Source organism: Amblyraja radiata, chromosome 2 (genome assembly GCF_010909765.2).
Source record: "Amblyraja radiata isolate CabotCenter1 chromosome 2, sAmbRad1.1.pri, whole genome shotgun sequence".
Taxonomy (NCBI): domain Eukaryota; kingdom Metazoa; phylum Chordata; class Chondrichthyes; order Rajiformes; family Rajidae; genus Amblyraja; species Amblyraja radiata.
In genome coordinates, this window is record NC_045957.1 from 9,582,881 (window position 1) to 9,603,288 (window position 20,408).

The 20,408-nt window shown below is 44.6% G+C and overlaps 1 protein-coding gene across 2 annotated transcripts in view; it reads left to right on the forward strand.

Annotated features, from left to right (window-relative positions):
* LOC116986433 (integrin beta-1-like) overlaps positions 1–20,408 on the forward strand; it is a 136,216-nt gene that overhangs the window by 64,493 nt on the left and 51,315 nt on the right. For both annotated transcript variants that reach the window (XM_033041972.1, XM_033041979.1), the window contains exons 9-10: positions 10,683–10,769; positions 10,915–11,055. In XM_033041972.1, the coding sequence (XP_032897863.1) occupies positions 10,683–10,769; positions 10,915–11,055 (228 nt within the window). The remainder of the gene's footprint in view (positions 1–10,682; positions 10,770–10,914; positions 11,056–20,408) is intronic.

Consider the following 20,408-nt stretch of genomic DNA (forward strand, 5'->3'; position numbering starts at 1 on the left):
AATTAACGGGCCCCGGCCGCTGCTGGCTGCCTGCAAATCTGCAGACTCTCCCCAGCCAGCTTCATCAGCCTTCTAGATAAAAAAGTGTAAGTAAAGAAAACGAAGTTCCCTTACGTTCCTGTTGCAGGTTCAACCCCTGCCGATTTGGAGGAACGTCCTTCCTCCAGCGATGACGAGTTCGAATGCGTGTAGCGATATGACACGCATGCGTCGTAAGCGGGTTCTTCACGTAGTCACTCACGTGACTCCGAAGTAAAATTGAACAGAACTTGGTCTGCCACTTTCTCCTCACATCTCATGCACCTTCAAACACTTGCCTGGGCTGCATGTGGAAGTGCACAGGAATGAACTGCAGATGCTGGTTTAAACTGAAGATAGACACAAAAAGTTGGAGTAACTCAGGCAGCATCTCAGGAGAGAAGGAATGGGCAACGTTTTGGGTTGAGACCCTTCTTCGGACGTCAATTTTCTTGTTCTTCCATTCTGTCAAGAATCTTGCATTTAAAATTCTTATCATTTCGTTTCTTACATGTATAACACATTGACCTGAATGTGCTCTTATAGAATCTTATAGGATCTTATAGAAACTTACAAAATTCTTAAGGGGTTGGACAGGCTAGATGCAGGAAGATTGTTCCCGATGTTGGGGAAGTCCAGAACAAGGGGTCACAGTTTAAGGATAAGGGGGAAGTCTTTTAGGACCGAGATGAGAAAATCATTTTTCACACGGAGAGTGGTGAATCTGTGGAATTCTCTGCCACAGAAGGTAGTTGAGGCCAGTTCATTGGTTATATTTAAGAGGGAGTTAGATGTGGCCCTTGTGGCTAAAGGGATTAGGGGGTATGGAGAGAAGGCAGGTACAGGATACTGAGTTGGATGATCAGCCATGACTATATTGAATGGCGGTGCAGGCTCGAAGGGCCGAATGGCCGACTCCTGCACCTATTTTCTATGTTTCTATGCTCTACTTAACCAGTCAAGTCTTCAAAATCAGACACAAAAGGCTGGAGTAACTCGGTGGAACAGTACTGATTTATCTAACTTTAAGTGACCCTTGCATCCCCTCTCTCTCCATTTCTTCTCTACCCTAGTCATTGTATGTTGTACTGTCATCTTCTGACTTAAGGGTCTCGACTGGAAACATCACCCGTTCCTTCTCTCCAGAGATGCTGCCTGACCCGCTCAGTTACTCCAGCTTTTTGTGTCTATCCTCTGCTTGTGGAAGACTGAGTTTCCACTCACTAGAATCAGGATGCAAGACTTTGGAGCCAAGTTTGCAGCTGGGATATACCGCCTCTACTCCCTTAATTATCATGGCCATTGCATCGTGGCCTGGTTCGGCAACTTGAATGCCCTAGAGCGAAGATGACTGCAAAAAGTGATGACCACTGCCCAGTCCATCACCGGCTCTGACCTCCCAACCATCAAAGGGATTTATCAGAGTCACTGCCTCAAAAAAGCAGCCAGCATCATCAGAGACCCACATCATCCTGGCCACACACTCATTTTCACCCCTGCCATTGGCAAGAAGGTACAGGATCCTGAAAACTGTAACGTCTAGCTTCAGGAACAACTTCTTCCCTGCAGCCATCAGGCTATTAAACACTACAACCTCTAAATAAGCTCTGAACTACATGGACTTGGGGGGCATATCTCCTGTGATGGAGACGGTGAGATCAAGAAATGGTAGGGAAATGTCGGAGATGGTCCAAGTGAAATTTCACTGACATTTCCATACCATTTCTTGATCTCACTGTCTCCATCACAGGAGATAGACTATCGACTGACGTCTATTACAAACCCACTGACTCCCATAGCTATCTAGACTACCCACCCTGCTTCCTGTAAAGACTCTATCCTCGACTCCCAGGATGAGGTTTTCCATGCCAGGACATCTGAGATGTCGTCACTCATTAGGTAATGGGGTTCCCCTCTTCCATCATAAATGAGTCCCTCACTAGTGCCTCCTCGATTTCCCGCAGCTCCGCTCTTTCTCCCCCTCCCCCTCCCCCCCCCCCCCCAGTCACGACAGGGACAGAGTCCCCCTTGTCCTCACCTTCCACCCCATCAGCCGTTGCATATAGCATATAATCCTCTGACATTTTCGCCACCTCCAACGGGATCCCACCACTAGCCTCATCTTCCCATCTCCACCCCTTTCCGCAGAGACCGTTCCCTCCGCAACTCCCTGGCCAATTTGTCCCTTCCCACCCAAACCACCCCCTTCCCTTGATACTTTTCCCTACAACTGCAGGAGATGCAACACCTGTCCCTTTACCTCCCCTCTCGACTCCATCCAAGGACCCTAACCGTCTTTCAGGGTGAGGCAGAGGTTCATTTGGCACCTCTTCCAACCTCATCTACTGTATTCGCTGTTCTAGGTGTGGACTCCTATATATCGGCAAGACCAAGCGCAGGCTCGGCGATCATTTCGCTTAACACCTCTGCTCTGTCCACCTAAACCTACCTGATCTCCCGGTTGCTAAACACTTTAACTCACCTCCCATTCCCACACTGGCCCTTTCTGTCCTGGGCCTTCTCCATTGTCAGAGTGAGGCCCAGCACAAAGTGGAGGAACAGCACCTTATATATTGGCATGGGAAGCTTATACCCCAGCGGTATGAACATTGACTTCTCTAACTTCAAGTTACCCTTGATTTCCCTCTCCATCCATGCCTTCCCCTTCCCAGTTCTCCGACCAGTCTGACTGTTCTCCTGATTACATTGTATCTCTGTTTGCTTTGTTGTCACCTTCTCCTTGCTAACAATGGTCTATTCTACATTTTCCTTGACCTTCACCTCTTTTGATCTCTTACATTTCCTTATCTCTGTAACTCCCTCTCCCCTGATGCTTAGTCTGAAGAAGGGTCTCGACCCGAAACATCACCCGTTCCTTCAATGCAGAGATGCTGCCTGTCCCGCGGAGTTACTCCAGCATTTTGTGTCTAGCCTTACAGCACCAGAGACACAAGCTCGATCCTGACTACTTGTTATCCTGGGTGCTTGGCTGGACAGAATTTGTACGTTCTCCCCCGTGGGTTTTCTCATCACTCTCCAAAAGACGTACAGGTTTGTAGGTTAATTGGCTTGGTATAAATGTAAAATTGTCCCTGGTGTGCGTCATGTTAATGTGCGGGGATCGCTGGTGGGCCGAAGGGCCTGTTTCCGCGCTGTGTCTCTAAACTAAACTAATCTAAAAACTAAAGGATAAAACATTATTCCAGATGAAATATATAATTCAAATGTGGTAGCAAATATATAAAAGATAAAATGTATGCTGGTTACCAATCTATTTCTAATATATAATATATTATAATATATAATAATATATAATATATAATATAGAAATGGTATTTCTAAAAAATTGTGGCATGGACGGAATCAAGCAAAACATTATTTTGTGTATTGGTTTATGAATTATAGATTAAAACCATTGATAAAGATTGAAAACCACAGTAAAAGTGGCTAAGGTGTGGCAGGTGCATAGTCAACTTCCTGTTATTGTTTTCATACACACTCGGACCTGGAAACTGCCTGATACAAAGCTGCCAATGGTTTTATACACTGAGCTCCAAGATCAGAAATGATTCCTAACTATAATAACATTGAAGTTTTGTACAACAGTCATTTGCAAGTGGAGCATCTTTTTGCATTGTGGAACCAGACGCTGTTGCAAAACCTTTAAACCTTCACTATTAGGTTAAGGTGTACAGGCCAAGTTAAACTTGCAAGCTGAATGTTTTTAGCTAAAAATAATGATTTTTAGAGGATATTAACTGCAGCCTTTATGTCTCAAACTGCCTTCAGGTACAATGTCATTCCTATTTTCCTCATAATAGTCCCTGCTAACCAAAGAATTATTGGAACTGGTGTCAGAGGTTATGGAGAGCAGGCAGGAGAATGGGTTTAAGAGGGAGAGATAGATCAGCCATGATTGAATGGCGGAGTAGACATGATGGGCCGAATGGCCTAATTCTACTCCTATCCTTATGACCTAATAACCAAGGGTGTTTGAAATTCAAAATGTTAGATAATTGTGGTAATATTATTAAACAATTAACAGGGTAGCATAGTGGCACAGCGGTAGAGCTGCTGCCTTACAGCGCCAGAGACCCAGGTTCGATCCTGACTACGGGTGCTGTCTGTACGGAGTTTGTACTTTTTCCCCGTGACCTGCGTGGGTTTTCTCCGAGATCATCGGTTTCCTCCTACACTCCAAAGACGTACAGGTTTGTAGGTGAATTGGTTTGGCATGAATGTAAATTGTGTCTAGTGTGTGTAGGATAATGTAAAGGGCATGTCCCACTTAGGCATTTTTTTAGGCGACTGCCTGCGACTAGGCTGTCGCCACATGGTTGCCGGGGTGTTGCCTGTATGGTCGTGAGTAGTCTCCTCAGTTGCCCAAAGAGCCGTAGCGTCTTTCTGGTCGCTGCTGGATTTTCAACATGTTGAAGAATTTTCAGGGACAGTCGGCAACAGTGGGTTTGACGCCAATGAGCGTAGCTTGACTTCTCCTGACGTATGTGCTGTCGTAGTTGTAGCCATGTTAACGTAGGTTGTCACCAGGTTAACGTAGGTTGTCGCCGGTGCTGACTTCGTTTTTTTTTTTTGTTAAAGTAACGATTCTATTTCAAATTTTATGTCGAAGTGGAGGTCCAGTCGCCAGTTTTTCAGCGACCTGCTATGATGCCTGCAGTCGCCTAAAAATAGCCTAAGTGGGACAGGCCCATAAGAGTGCGGGGATCGCTGGTTGATGCTGACTCGGTGGGCCTGTTTCCGTGCTGTATCTCTAAACTAAACTAAACTAAATTAAAAACAGGCGCCAACAATTGACAGGATCACCACAACACCTCTTTTGATCTTTTGATAATGATTTGAATGAACATAAATTTAAAGCCTGCTAACCCAGCCTCGAAGTGACAATGTTCAGAATTCGTTCATACTGTTTTTACCTTCCTTATCTAATGGCAAATCTTGAATTTGGATTCTTGAGTTCAGAAACCTCCAGTGGAAACTTCATTAACTGTATTAATGTATGGCTATTTCATAAACTTACAAAACTTGCCTTGGAGCGTTCAAGTAGACTGGAGAAGGTTCTTCTCAGAAGCTCTCCATTGTCACGGTACCAAACGAGTCAGCATGCAGTGATGAACCCAGTGTGAATATTCCACAGAGCAACGATGATAGTAATGGTGTAGGGAGGAACTGCAGATGCTGGTTTAAATTGAGGACCGACACAAAAGGCTGGGGCAACTCAGCAGGTCAGGCAGCATATAAAGGAATAGGTGACTTTTCGGGTCGAGACCCTTCTTCAGACTGAGAATCAGGGTAAAGGGAATGAGAGATATAGACGGGGACTGGAGAAAAGGAACAGGTGACGTTTCGGGTCAAGACCCTTCTTCAGAAGACGCCACAATAACTAGAATGACCACAAGGGTGGCGGAAGGATGGAGAGAGAAGGGATGCAAGGGTTGCTTGAAGTTAGAGGAATCAATATTGACCTGCTGAGTTACTCCAGCCTTTTATGCCTGATTTTGAAGACTTAAATAGACTGGTTAAGTGGAGCACATTCAGGTCAATGTGTTACACATGTAAGAAAATAAATTATAAGAATTCTAATTGCAAGATTCTTGACAGAATGGAAGAAGAAGAAAATTGAGAGAATTTTTAAAGGTAAAACCAAAAATAGGAAAGAATGTAAAAAGGCAAATGGGATTTCTGCATTTTGTTTAACATTGGGGGGGGAGGGGGGGTGCCTTATTCAAAGTATGTTTGCCCACACTTTTAATGTTGCTTCCTGATTTAATCACAACATCAATGGAATAACTTTAATATCATGTAAAACAATTATGAACGTTTGTCAGAAGGGCATGAGATATGGGAGGCAATTCTTATGAAGAAACCGAAGTTACTGAAGAATAACGTTTGCTGGCCTTATCTAATAGATAATTTCCAAAATTGTGAAAGGTTTTTAGTGATGGATTGTTAAATGGTGGAGTAGTTATAAATGGATTCAAACTCAGGGTTACAGTTAAATGAATGCAATAGAAATGAAAATAATATATTTTATCACAAATTTCATTTTTTTTTTTTAAAAGGCAATATTTTTTTTCTCAAAGCTGATTGAGGTAGAATAAGTCTCTATAATATTGCCTTCTTAAAAAAAAATAAAAAAAATTCTGATTAAATGTATTCATTTCATTTCTGTTCAAAGGAAAATTGCACCATTCAAAAGAGCCCACCATTCAAAAGACAATTGCACAATAGTTTTCGATGTAGAGCTTGAACCAGTAGAGATAGGGGGATTATGAAGGTATGAGGACTGAGCTGATCAAAGTTGACTGGGATAGCAGACTCAAGAATAAGACGGTACATGAGCAGTGGTGTACGTTTAAGGATCTACTGTATAACCTTCAAGAAAAATTTATTCCTATGAAGAAAAAAAGGGGTAAGGGTAAGGACAGTCAGCCATGGCTCAGTAAAACTATAAAGGATAGTATTCGGCTGAAGGCAAGGGCATATAAGGTAGCCAGAGATAGTGGGAGGGTAGAGGATTGGGAAGCATTTAAAGGTCAGCAAAAAATAACTAAGAGATTAATTAAGACGGGGAAAATAGACTATGAAAGGAATTTAGCGAACAACATAAAAACTAATAGTAAGAGTTTTTATAGCTATATAAAAAGAAAAAGGGTGGCTAAGGTGAACGTTGGTCCATTGGAGGGTGAGACTGGAGAGTTGTTGGTGGGGAACATGGAAATGGCAAAGGCATTAAACGAGTATTTTGTATCAGTCTTCACCATAGAAGACACAAAAAATATTCCAACGCTGGATAAACAGGGGGCGGTAGGAATGGAGGAGCTAAATACTATTAAGATCACCAAGGAGGTGGTATTAGGGAAATTAATGAGACTGAAGGAGGATAAATCCCCTGGGCCTGATGGATTACATCCAAGGGTCTTGAGGGAGATAGCGGTGGGGATTGTGGATGCATTGGTGATAATTTTCCAAAACTCTCTGGAGGCAGGAACGGTCCCAGTGGATTGGAAAATGGCCAATGTAACACCTATATTTAAAAAAGGAAGTAAACAGAAGGCGGGTAACTATAGACCGGTTAGTCTAACATCGGTGGTGGGTAAAATGTTAGAGACAATTATTAAAGAAACACTAACGGGGCACTTGGATAAACATGACTTCATCGGACAGAACCAGCATGGTTTTGTGAAGGGGAAATCCTGTTTAACGAATCTGCTCGAATTCTTTGAGGAAGTAACAACCCGGGTGGATAAAGGGGAACCGGTGGATGTGGTATACTTGGACTTCCAAAAGGCTTTTGACAAGGTGCCACATAAGAGACTATTGCTAAAAATAAAAAATTATGGGATTGGGGGTAATATATTAGCATGGGTAGAGGATTGGCTAACAAATAGGAAGCAGAGAGTGGGGATAAATGGTTCATACTCGGGATGGCAACCGGTAACTAGCGGGGTTCCGCAAGGGTCGGTGCTGGGACCCCAGTTGTTCACAATTTATATAAATGATTTGGAGGAGGGAACCAAGTGTAATATATCAAAATTTGCGGACGATACAAAAATGGGAGGAAAAGTAGGGGATGAGGAGGATAGGAAGAGTCTGCAAAAGGATATAGATAAGCTAGGTGAGTGGGCAACAACTTGGCAGATGAATTTTAATACTAATAAATGTGAAGTCATTCACTTTGGGAAAAAAAATGATAGGGCAAGTTATTTTCTAAATGAGGAGGAGCTGCGTTGTAATGCAACGCAAAGGGATCTAGGGGTATTAGTACATGAATCACTAAAAGTCAGTATGCAGGTGCAGCAAGCAATCAGGAAGGCCAATGGAGTTTTGGCCTTTATTGCTAGGGGGATTGCGTATAAAAACACGGAGGTCTTGCTGCAGCTGTACACAGTATTAGTGAGACCACATTTGGAATACTGTGTACAGTTCTGGGGTCCATACTTAAGGAAGGATGTACTAGCCCTGGAGGCAGTGCAGCGAAGGTTTACAAGATTAATTCCTGCAATGAGGGGATTGACATATGAGGAAAGGTTAAGTAAGCTGGAACTCTACTCTTTGGAGTTTAGAAGAATGAGAGGCGATCTCATTGAAACATATAAGATCGTGAGGGGCCTTGATCGGGTGGATGCACCGAGGATGTTCCCAATGATCGGGGAAACTAGAACTAGGGGACATAGTTGCAGAATAAAGGGGGGCTCTTTTAAAACTGAGATGAGGAAGAACTTCTTCACCAAGAGGGTGGTTAATTTATGGAATTCACTGCCCCAGGGAGCAGTGGAAGCAGAAACGTTAAATATATTTAAGTCTAAAATAGATGGTTTTTTAGCTGCCGAGGGGATAAGGGGCTACGGGGAGAGGGCAGGGATATGGACCTAGGTATGGTTAGTATAGTAAGACCTGAGTGATCTCCTGGACAAGTGTCGATCGCCTGGATTGGGGTCGGAGAGGAATTTCCCGGATTTTTTTCCCGAATTGGACCTGGGTTTTTATCCGGTTTTTTGCCTCCCCCAGGAGATCACGCGGTTCTTGGGGTGGAGAGGGGTGATAGCGGTATAAAGGGGAGGGTAGTGTCTTGTGTTCTGTGTCTTGTGTCTACTGTTTGTGGGTAAGTGTGTCTGTTTAGTGTTCAGCCATGAGCGAATGGCGGTGCGGGCTCGACGGACCTGGTGGTCTACTCTCGCACCTACTTTCTATGTTTCTATGTTTCTATACAGTGGTGTGAATGGCCTTCTTCAGCAGTGCTCTTTCAATGAGATGAGAGATTTCATTTTCTCTTGTGGTGCAGGAGCAAGTTTACAAAATAAGACAAGCAGTGCTGGAGTGACGCAGCAGGTCAGGTAGCATCGCTTGGAGAACATGGATGGGCGGCATTTCGGGTCGGGATCGTTCCGTAGATAGATTGTAGTTGGGAGGAGCGGGTGGTGAAAGCTGGGAGAGAGGTAGGGGCAGGACAAACCTGGCTAGTGATAGGTGGATACAGATGAGGGGCGTTGACTGAGGGGAAGCCGGTTGAACAAAGGCTAGAGAGGAAAAGACAAAGTGGCTGGAGATATGCAGTGTGATATGTGAAGCCAGAGGGAGGGACATAGGTGGATGGGGAGGGGATTCTGAATGAAAAGGGTGAGCATCCAGGTGGGGCTTAGAGAAGGGATGGGGGAAGGGGGAAGGGGAAAAGGGGGATGGGAAAGGGGGACAGTGGAAGGCGGAAGGGGAAGGGAAGGAAAGGGGGAAGGGAAGGGGGAATGGGAGGGAAGGAGGGAAGGGGAAGGGGGAGGGGAAGGGGAAGAGAAAAGGGTGAAGGGAAGAGGGGTGGGGAAGGCTGTGTTATTTGGTTAGTTACCTAAAATTGGAGAATTCAATGTTCATACTGTTGGGTTGAAAGGTGCCCGAGCAGAATAGGAGGTGTTGTTCCTCCAGTTTTCGGGTGACTTCACTCTGGCAGTGGTGGAGTTTCAGGATAGAAAGGTCAGTGTGGGTTTGCAATTATCCCCGAAATCCGACAGAATATTGCAGAAACGTAGTGGTAAAACCTAACTGCACACTCCTTATAAAGCCGGCGAGGCAGCATCTGTGGAAAGAGAAGAAGAGTTGAAAGAGTTTGAAGTTGCGGAGAAGGGGTTGTGATGGAGAGAACAGAAGGAAGAGATGTGATAAGGTGGAGATGAAGAGAGGACCAATGATGTTTGCTTGTTGACTCTACACCTTCCTACACTGGCTTCAGCCTCTTGTGTTTGTGGAATAGTGGGCATCATCTCTTAGGTTGATAATAAGTTGCTTAGTTTAGTTTAGTTTAAAGATACAGTGCGGAAACAGGCTCGTCAGCCCACCAGGTCCGCGCCGACCAGCGATCCCTGCACATTAACACTATCCTACACACACTAGGAACAATTTTTACACATACACCAAGTCAATTAACCTAGAAACCTGTACGTCTTTGGAGTGTGGGAGGAAACCGAAGATCTCGCTGCAAACACTGTAAAGCAGCAACTCTACTACTGTATGTATACAGTATATATCTATACATAGATATTTGTGTATATAGATATATACTGTATACACATATTTTTATATATATATAAAGAGGAACTTTCATCCACCACCCAGAATCAACCATCCGATGAATGCATTCCTGGGTTAGGGTTATTGTGCATTCCTGGAAAGTTCCCAATAACAAGGGATCCCAATTTAAGGGCGGCCACGGTGGCGCAGCAGTATAGTTGCTGCCTTACAGCGCGTGCAGCGCCGGAGACCCGGGTTCAATACGGGTGCTGTATGCACAGAGTTTGTACGTTCTCCCCGTGACCGTGTGGGTTTTCTGCGGGATCTTCGGTTTCCTCCCACATATACATATAAGTATTTCATTGTGCTATCTGCGACATATGACAATAAAACACTCTTGCCTCTTGAACTATACAGGGATAGATTAAAAAAAAACCTCTCTTTCGAAGTTGTATCGTACTGATCGCATTTGTTTCTTCCACCAAGAACAAATCTTAAACTCATTTTTTCAAAGCATGACGCGATTTTTGTTGCTACTTTTGTTTGAACTCAGAAACAGAGCATTTGTGGAGCTTACTATTCTCTGATTATATTTGTAGCGAGTTACGGACATGCAGAAAAATAATACTGTTTTCATGTTTGAATAGGCGCTCCAAGTTTACATTCCAAAGTCTGAAGTTGGACTTCAAACATCAAACTCCAGAAATGCAACCGGGTTGATCGATGCTTATCAAGTAAGAACAGAACCTTCCATGAAATTTGAACATTTTTCTCTACTTGCACAATTAGTTTAGTTTAGTTTATTGTCACGTGTACTGAGGTACAGAGCTGCTTAGAAATAGAGCGTAGTGATGTCTATATTTTTAATTTTTATTACAGGCTTTGGCTTCTAAGGTTATTCTTGATAACAGCAAATTGCCCAAAGGAGTCTCAATGCATTACACAGCCTACTGCAAGAATAATATCAATCAAACAGGGGAACATGGCAAGAAGTGCTCAGGCATTCAAGTTGGTGAAGAGGTAAGGCATCAAAGTCCGTTTACGTCTGCACTGAAATATAGTGTATGCTTGGATTTCCATCTTGGGTCATTATCCCTTTTAGAAGATGGCACAAATATTGAGGTGTACAACTCGACCCGTCCACTTTCACTAAAGACGTGAAATGTGTTGGCTTGCACAACCACAGGTTTCAGAACAGCTCGGTAACTCTTAGCATGTTCTTGGAAGTAGCATGGAGTCCCAGGTAAAGGTGGTTCAGAGTTCACGTTATAGGAGTAGAAATAGGCCGTTCAGCCCATCGAGTCTACTCTGCCATTCAATCATGGCTGATCTCTGCCTCCTAATCCCATTTTCCTGCTTTTTCACCATAACCCTTGACACCCGTTCTAATCAAGAATTTGTCTATCTCTGCCTTAAAAACATCCATTTACTTAGCTTCCACATCCCTCACAGATTAACTACCCTCTGACTAAAAAAGTTCCTCCTCACCTCCTTTCTTATAGAGCGTCCTTTAATTCTGAGGCTATGACCTCTGGTGCTAGACTCTTGCACCAGTTGAAACATCCTCTCCACATCCACTCTATCTAGGCCTTTCATTGTTCTGTAAGTTTCAATGAGGTCCCCCCTCAACCTTGGAAACTCCAGCGAGTACAGGCCCAGTGCTGTCAAATGCTCATCATATGTTAACCCACTCCTCCCCGGGATCATTCTTGTAAACATCCTCTGGACCCTCTCCAGAGCCAGCACATCCTTCAAGTGTAGGGGCAGACCTCCATTCAAAGAGAGGAAGAAGACTCCTTCACCCTTGTCCCCACTCTTCTCTGAAGCTGGAGCTACAGTTTATTGGCCACATCTCCTCTTCACCGTAACCAGTACACATTTTATGTGGAATAGACCAGTCCTCGAGTGAAGATATTGTTTCAGGAATACATGTTGATGAAGTTTTCATGAAGAGTCTATGGAATCCTTTATGTATTTCCAAAGTGCTCTTCAAAGTCCCACAGCAAGCAAACAGTTAAAGGAGGGAAGGAAATAGGCAACGTTTCGGGTCGAAACCCTTCTTCAGCATTTTTGTCTACCTTCGATTTTCCAGCATCTGCAGTTCCTTCTTAAACAGTTAAAGGAGTTTAGTTTAGTTTATTTAGTTCAGAGATGCAGTGCGGAAACAGGCCCTTCGGTCCACCGAGTCCTCACCGACCAGCGATCCCCGCACATTAATCCAATCCTACACACACTAGGGACAATTTACACATACTCCAATCCAATTAATCTAACAAACCTGTACATCTTTGGTGTGTGGGAGGAAGCCGAACATCTCGGAGTAAACCCACGCAGGTCACAGGGAGAACGTACAAACTCCGTACAGACAGGACCCGTAGTGGGGATTGAATCTGGGTCTCCGGCGCTGCAAGCGCTGTAATGCCGCACAGAGTTGCACCTTTAATTTATGACTGAAATCTTCAGCATCTATGAATCTTTTCCTCATCAACCCGAAAGAGGGCTTCAGCTTAGGTGCTAAGCACTAAAATGTTGATCAGCCTTTTTAATGAGCATTCATGGACAATTTAGAAGCAATTAGATACTTAATGCTCCACCTGACAATTGTTTCTTATCAAGCTGGAAGCTAAATTGGCTTTCAGCACACAAAACCATTGAGTCCATCTTTAAGGCTCATTTGTGCCTGAGGAAGGTATTGGTAATTGCTTTCCCTCCTCCCAGACTTGCAGAGGTCTCTTCAAGTATAAAATGATCACAGCCAATTCAAACCTGACCCAAGTCATCGAGTCACACAGCGTGGAAACAGGCCCTTCGGCCCAACTTGCCCACACGGCCAACATGTCCCAGCTACACTAGTCCCACCTGCCTGCCTGTGCTTGGTCCATATCCCTCCAAACCTGCCCTATCGATGTACCTGTCTAACTGTTTCTTAAACGTTGGGATAGAACCTGCCTCAACTATCTCCTCTGGCAGCCCGTTCCATACACCCACCACCCTCTGAGTACATTTTTTTTTTCCATATCCAACCTGACCATGTCTGAAAATATAACAATCTTAAACACGCTATACTGAGCTCATGAATTGTTTAAAAACAAGAGGCAGACATAAGACAAAAAGTCGCATCGGCTCACTTTGTGGCCATTGATCTGTTTGAGGAGGAAACTACAAATGGATGCACATTAAAGTCTTTTAGAAGGAACTGCAGATGCTGGAAAATCGAAGGTACACAAAAATGCTGGAGAAACTCAGCGGGTGCAGCAGCATCTATGGAGCAAAGGAAATAGGCAACGTTTCGGCCCGAAACGTTGCCTATTTCCTTCGCTCCATAGATGCTGCTGCACCCGCTGAGTTTCTCCAGCATTTTTGTGTACCACCTCAAAGTCTTAACGTTCTGAAAATTACCAAGCACGTCATTCTAACCTGGATAAAACATTTAGCCGAGTAGTGATAGGAAGGCCCAACCTGCCTGAACCTGGTACCTGCAGCATATTTCATCTTCTACAGCTCTCAGGCTCCCAAACATGTTTGTTTGTTTATTTATTATTGTCACGTGTACCGTGATACAATGAAAAAGCTTTTGTTTGTGTGCTGTCCAGTCAACACACTTGAATCCAGTCAAGCTGACCACCCTGCAAAAATGAAGGATACAGGATACAACATTTATGAATATTGACTTCTCTAACTTCAAGTAACCCTTGCTTTCCCTCTCTCTCTCTGTCCCCCACCCATCCTAGTTCCCCCGACTGTCCTCCTGATTTAATTTTATCTCTGTATGCTTCATTGTCACTTTCTCCTAGCTAACATAGAAACATAGAAATTAGGTGCAGGAGTAGGCCATTCGACCCTTCGAGCCTGCACCGCCATTCAATATGATCATGGCTGATCATCCAACTCAGTATCCCGTACCTGCCTTCTCTCCATACCCTCTGATCCCCTTAGCCACAAGGGCCACATCTAACTCCCTCTTAAATATAGCCAATGAACTGGCCTCGACTACCCTCTGTGGCAGAGAGTTCCAGAGATTCACCACTCTCTGTGTGAAAAAAGTTCTTCTCATCTCGGTTTTAAAGGATTTCCCCCTTATCCTTAAGCTGTGACCCCTTGTCCTGGACTTCCCTAACATCGGGAGCAATCTTCCTGCATCTAGCCTGTCCAACCCCTTAAGAATTTTGTAAGTTTTTATAAGATCCCCTCTCAATCTCCTAAATTCTAGAGAGTATAAACCAAGTCTATCCAGTCTTTCTTCATAAGACAGTCCTGACATCCCAGGAATCAGTCTGGTGAACCTTCTCTACACTCCCTCTATGGCAATAATATCCTTCCTCAGATTTGGAGACCAAAACTGTACGCAATACTCCAGGTGTGGTCTCACCAAGACCCTGTACAACTGCAGTAGAACCTCCCTGCTCCTATACTCAAATCCTTTTGCTATGAAAGCTAACATACCATTCGCTTTCTTCACTGCCTGCTGCACCTGCATGCCCACTTTCAATGACTGGTGTACCATGACACCCAGGTCTCGCTGCATCTCCCCTTTTCCTAGTCGGCCACCATTTAGATAATAGTCTGCTTTCCTGTTTTTGCCACCAAAATGGATAACCTCACATTTATCCACATTATACTGCATCTGCCAAACATTTGCCCACTCACCCAGCCTATCCAAGTCACCTTGCAGTCTCCTAGCATCCTCCTCACAGCTAACACTGCCCCCCAGCTTAGTGTCATCCGCAAACTTGGAGATATTGCCTTCAATTCCCTCATCCAGATCATTAATATATATTGTAAATAGCTGGGGTTATATTGTAAATAGCTAACGATGATCTATTCTACATTTTCCTTGAGCTTCTTCCCCTTTGATGTCTTGTTTTCACACCTTGCTCTTCCACATCTCTGTGCCTCCCTCTCCCCTGACTCTCAGTCCGAAGACAGGTCTCGACCTGAAATGTCACCCATTACTTCTATCCAGAGATGCTGCCTGTCCCGCTTAGTTACTCCAGCATTTTATGTCAGTCCACAACATTTAACACACAGATATAACATTGAAGTCCGACAAAGTCTGATTAAAGCAAGTTCTAAGGTCTCCAATGAGATAGATGGGAAGTCAGAACTGCACACTAGCTAATGGTGGGCTCATTCAGTTGCCCAATAACAGCTAGGAAGAAACTGTCCCTGAATCTGGGGCTATGTGTTTTCAAACTTCTGTATCTCCTGTCTGATGGGAGAGGTGAGAAGAGGGAGTGTCTGGGATGAGACTGGTCATTGATTATGCTGGTGGCCTTGCCGAGGCAGCGTGAAATGTAGATGAAGTCAATGGAAGGGAGGCTGGTTTGTGTGATGGTCTGGTCTATGTCCACAATTCTCTGCAGTTCCTCGTGATCTAGGATCGAGCTGCTTCTAGGCCAGGCGATGATGCATCTCGACAAGATGCTTTCTATGCCACATCTGTAGAAGTTGTTGAGGGTTGTTGGGGACATGCTAATCTTCCGAGCCTCCAAGGAAGTAGAAACATTGATGTGCTTTCTTAGCCATTGATTGCGTTGTTGTGGCTGGTCCAGGACAAATTGCTGGTAATATTTATACCTGGGAACTTGGAGCTTTCGACTATCTCCACTTTGGCAGCAACAATGTAGACTGTGGTGTGTGTACTGCTTTGCTTCCTGAAGTCAGTCACTATCTCCTTTGTCATGCTGATTTAGAGGGAGAGGTTTGTCGTCTTGGCACCGATTTACTAGGTTCTCAATCTCCTTTCTGGACACTACCTTGTCATTATTCGACAACGGCCCACTACGGTGATATCATCTGCGAACCTGTAGATTGAGCTGGATTGGTATTCAATTTGTTATTTTTATTTATTTTATTTTATTATTTATTTCGAACAGAATAAAAGAATAAAAAGCAAGTGTGAAACAGCATACAAAAAACAAAACAAGAATATTTATAAATTGTCATAAACAATATCTATAAATAAATGAAATCGCATGTGTCCGAAAAGGAGCAGGAAGAAGCCAAAGCTTATTAATTCCCACCCCTTATTCAACTGCTTATAATTATCTTATACAAATTTAGCAGCTATATGTACACCATATGTACACCAGCCACTATATGTACACCAAATTATTTACATTTATACTCTAATAGTAAGATTAAACGAGAACTTACCAGTTTGAAGTTTGATCTTGATTTTATGAGGAGTTACGATGAGCGATTACGTGAAGAAGGGCCGTCCGTCTGCGTGCGCGTCAATCTTCAAAGCAGCGGTGTTAAATCACAGATAAAAAACAAGACCTGAGAATAGTAAGATTGTGAAAAACTTGAACTTCCATATGACCTTGATAATATGAGGGTGGGAGCGGTGGGCACGTAATCGCTCATCGTAACTCCTCATAAAATCAAGATCAAACTTCAAACTGGTAAGTTCTCTTTTAATCTTACTATTTTACTTCGGAGTCACGTGAGTGACTACGTGAAGATTTCAAAGCTCTGTGATTTTACGCCGGTTACGAATCCAGGCGTCACACACTGAATGGATTGACCATGGATGCGTGTAATCATTAAAGCATTCAGACATTACGTAGTTAAGTAAAGAAACTGATGCTTTAAATGAAAGAAAAGTTTAAAAAAAGTTACCCCTCCCAACCTTGGGGGGGGAAACTAAGGGACAGAACTTAAAATGGTACGTGCAAACACCCCCAGTCCGATTATAGGTTTGTTATATAACCGGTGGACCGTTATTTCATTCGTCCATCCAGCAGCCACTAGGATGTCGTCAAGGGGCTAGATGCAGCAAGTGAGATGGAGTGAGATTTAACCATATAAATGTTTACTCCTGCTACCGCCATTACCCCTTTTGACCATCTGAAGATGGTTTGAGTTGACACCTTTTGGTGTGTTTAAAAATTTTTTTTTTTTATGGCTGATGAGGACCAATTGTTCTGTGCCTCTGAGATTCTCCGTGACTCTCAGATAGTGGTGTTAGTATGTTACCACCTACACAACCGTTGGTCCTCTGGATATGCCAAGAACTGGATCTCCATCCCTGGCATTCCTGGCCTGCTCTGTTTATCAGGTTCCTGATTAGGAATGTTATGTTGTTCATATTGGTGGTCATGTAGTCCAACCGTAGCTTTTGCAGTGTCTGGACTCTTTGTCAGCATACCACCTTCAGGGTTAGTTATGGGCGGTCCCCACTGTCAAAGTAGGGCTTGTACCACGCTCACATCCCATGTGTCAGTGTACCTTGGCCTTGGAGGTCTTAAATTGTAAATTCCCTTCATGAATTTTGTTGTAAAGGGGTGCGTTCCTATCGAACTGTGCCCTGCTTCCGGCATCAGATTGGAGGAGAGTGCGCCTCTGGCACTATAGATGCACTATAACTTAGTTTATAGTTACTCGAACGACTTATAAAGAAATCATCTCTCACAGTCCACCTTGAAGCTTACAAACTCCACCTCACTGACTACAAAGATGCCCTCATTGCTGCAAAATCTGCCTACCTCTCCTCCATATTCACCGATCCCTGCCTAAACCACAGAACCCTCTTCTCCACAGTGGGCAACCTCCTCAAGCCTCGAGCCAACACTCTCCCTACCTCTACTCCGGATCTCTGCAACTCATTCCTCCACTTTTTCGCTGATAAAATCAGCACCATCTATCAATCTTTATCCCCTGTACCCGACTCCCCAGCATCTACTCCACCACCTACCAAGGCCCCTCCTTTCAACATCTCCACTGACCTCCTTACCCCTCCTCCACACTGCTTCCTCTCCTAGTTTGACCTGGTCACCCCTATTGAAATCTCCAAACTCATCAGCTCTTCCAAACCCACTACCTGCTCCCTCGACCCTCTCCCCACTCCCCTGTTGAAGTCCTGCCTCCCCGTTCTCTGCCCCTACCTCACTAATCTCTTCAACTCCTCATTGTCCCAAGGAATTGTCCCCTCCGCTTTCAAAACTGCTGCCGTTACACCAATCTTAAAGAAACCTGGTCTTGACCTCTCCTCTCTCATTAACTACCGCCCAATCTCAAACCTCCCCTTCCTTTCAAAAACCCTGGAGCGTATCGTTACGTCGCAACTTCATTCCCACCTCCTTGCGTGTAACCTACTTGAACCCCTCCAATCTGGCTTTCGCCCCCTCCATAGCACAGAAACTGCTCTCCTCAAAGTCCTCAACGACCTCCTCACCTCTGCTGACACTGGTTCCCTCAACATCCTCATCCTCCTCGACCTGAGCGCAGCCTTCGATACAGTGAACCATAACATCCTGCTCACCAGACTCAAGGACCTCGGCATTGAAGGCTCTGCACTCAGCTGGCTCCGTTCCTACCTTTCCAACAGATCCCACTTCATCTCTCTCCACAACCACACCTCTGCTACAGCCGCAGTCACTCAAGGCATTCCCCAAGGCTCCGTACTCGGCCCCCTCCTCTTCATCATCTACATCCTCCCCCTTGGTCAGATACTCCGCCACTTCAATCTGGACTTCCACTGTTACGCTGATGACACCCAGATTTACCTTGGCACCAAATCCCCCCACAACCCCCCCCTCTCCCATATCAACTCCTGTTTGTCAGCTATAAAAACCTGGTGGCAACATAATTTCCTCAAACTCAACAGCGATAAGACAGAATTCCTCCTCATAGGCTCCAAAGCCACACTCAGCAAAATCAATAACCCCACTCTCACCATCGACGGCACCACTGTCTCCCCATCTCCCCAGGCCCGCAACCTTGGCGTGATCTTTGATTCCACCCTCTCCCTTGAGCCTCACATCCGCCATGTCATTAAAACCTCCTTCTTTCATCTCCGCAACATCGCCAAACTCAGACCCTCTCTCACACCGCCTGCTGCTGAAAGACTCATCCATGCCTTCATCTCCTCCCGACTGGACTATTGCAACTCACTTCTCCTTGGCATCAGCTCCACCTACATCAACCGACTCCAACTGGTCCAGAACGCAGCCGCCCGACTCATCACCCACACCAAATCCTGGCATCACATCACTCCAGTCCTCAAACAACTTCACTGGCTTCCCATCGCCCACTGGATCACCTACAAAATCCTGGTCCTCACCTACAAAGCCCTCCACCATCTGGCCCCCACATATCTCACTGACCTCCTCTCCCCCTACCAACCCTCACGGTCCCTCAGATCCACATCAGCCAGCCGGTCTCCTCTCCATCCACAAGTCCAACCTCCGCAGTTTTGGGGACAGAGCCTTCTCCAGGGCAGCTCCCAGGCTCTGGAACTCCCTCCCCCAACTGATCCGCAATTCCGTGTCCCTCCCCATCTTCCAGTCCCGCCTCAAGACCCATCTCTTCACCTCTGCCTATCCTTAGCCCCACGTCCCCGTCCCTTTTCATCTGTGCATTAATTGCCTCATGCTGTGTTTTGTATTGAATTCTGTCTTTACTTTGTGTACTAGTCATGTCTCTACTATTTATTTCATTCCCCTTACATGTTTTTCCTATACATGCTCAATTTTTGTAAGGTGTCCTTGAGACTCTTGAAAGGCGCCCATAAATAAAATAAATAAAAATAAATAAATAAAATGTATTATAGTTATAGTACAGTTGATAGGAACTCCAAAACATCCGTTATCCGAACTGTGTTGTATTTGTTCGGACAGTCCTATGCCTTGAAATGGCCTCCTCAGAATCTGCAGACCAACAAGTTATACGTTCATGTAGTGGATGATTGCTCCCTGTAACTGGGTTCACTAGGAGGCCCCTGCTCTTGGGTACAGCCATTACTGGCTGTACTATAATTCCCAAAATATTTGGGGACCAGGCTTGAGTAGGCCAATCTGGCACTACCAATATGCCTGTGGCTTAGTCTTGCTTGATTTTTGTCAAGCATCGGTTTGTGAGACAAATTGGCGGAAAGCATACATAAACATTCCTCCCCAATTGAGGGAGAAAGCATCCACTGCCTTGCTCCTGGATCCAGCTCGCAGGACACATATCTGGGTAACTAATGGTTAGTCTAGATGCAAACGGATCAACATCTGGTATGCTAAATCGTGTAGTTATTTTGTTAAATACTGTCTGATTCAACATCCATTCTGTGTTGTTATTAAAAATTCATGATCCAGCATCTGTCACCGTGTACGAGTTACACCTGGATGAAGTGACATCCTCCATCTGTCACATGTCCTGAATGGCAATCCTGCCCAAAAATACTGGGCCTGCCTCGAAGACAATTCCAGTCCGAGTTCCAAGTCTGCTTGGAACCTGTGTATGTTGTGCAGTAAAATTATCACGTTATTATCTGTTTTTAAAAACCCCGTTCTGAAATTTCTTGTTATTGTCATTTTGAACAAGAACACAAGAGTAAATTACCAACATGTAACTGCTCCACAATCCCTTGTTTCAGTAAA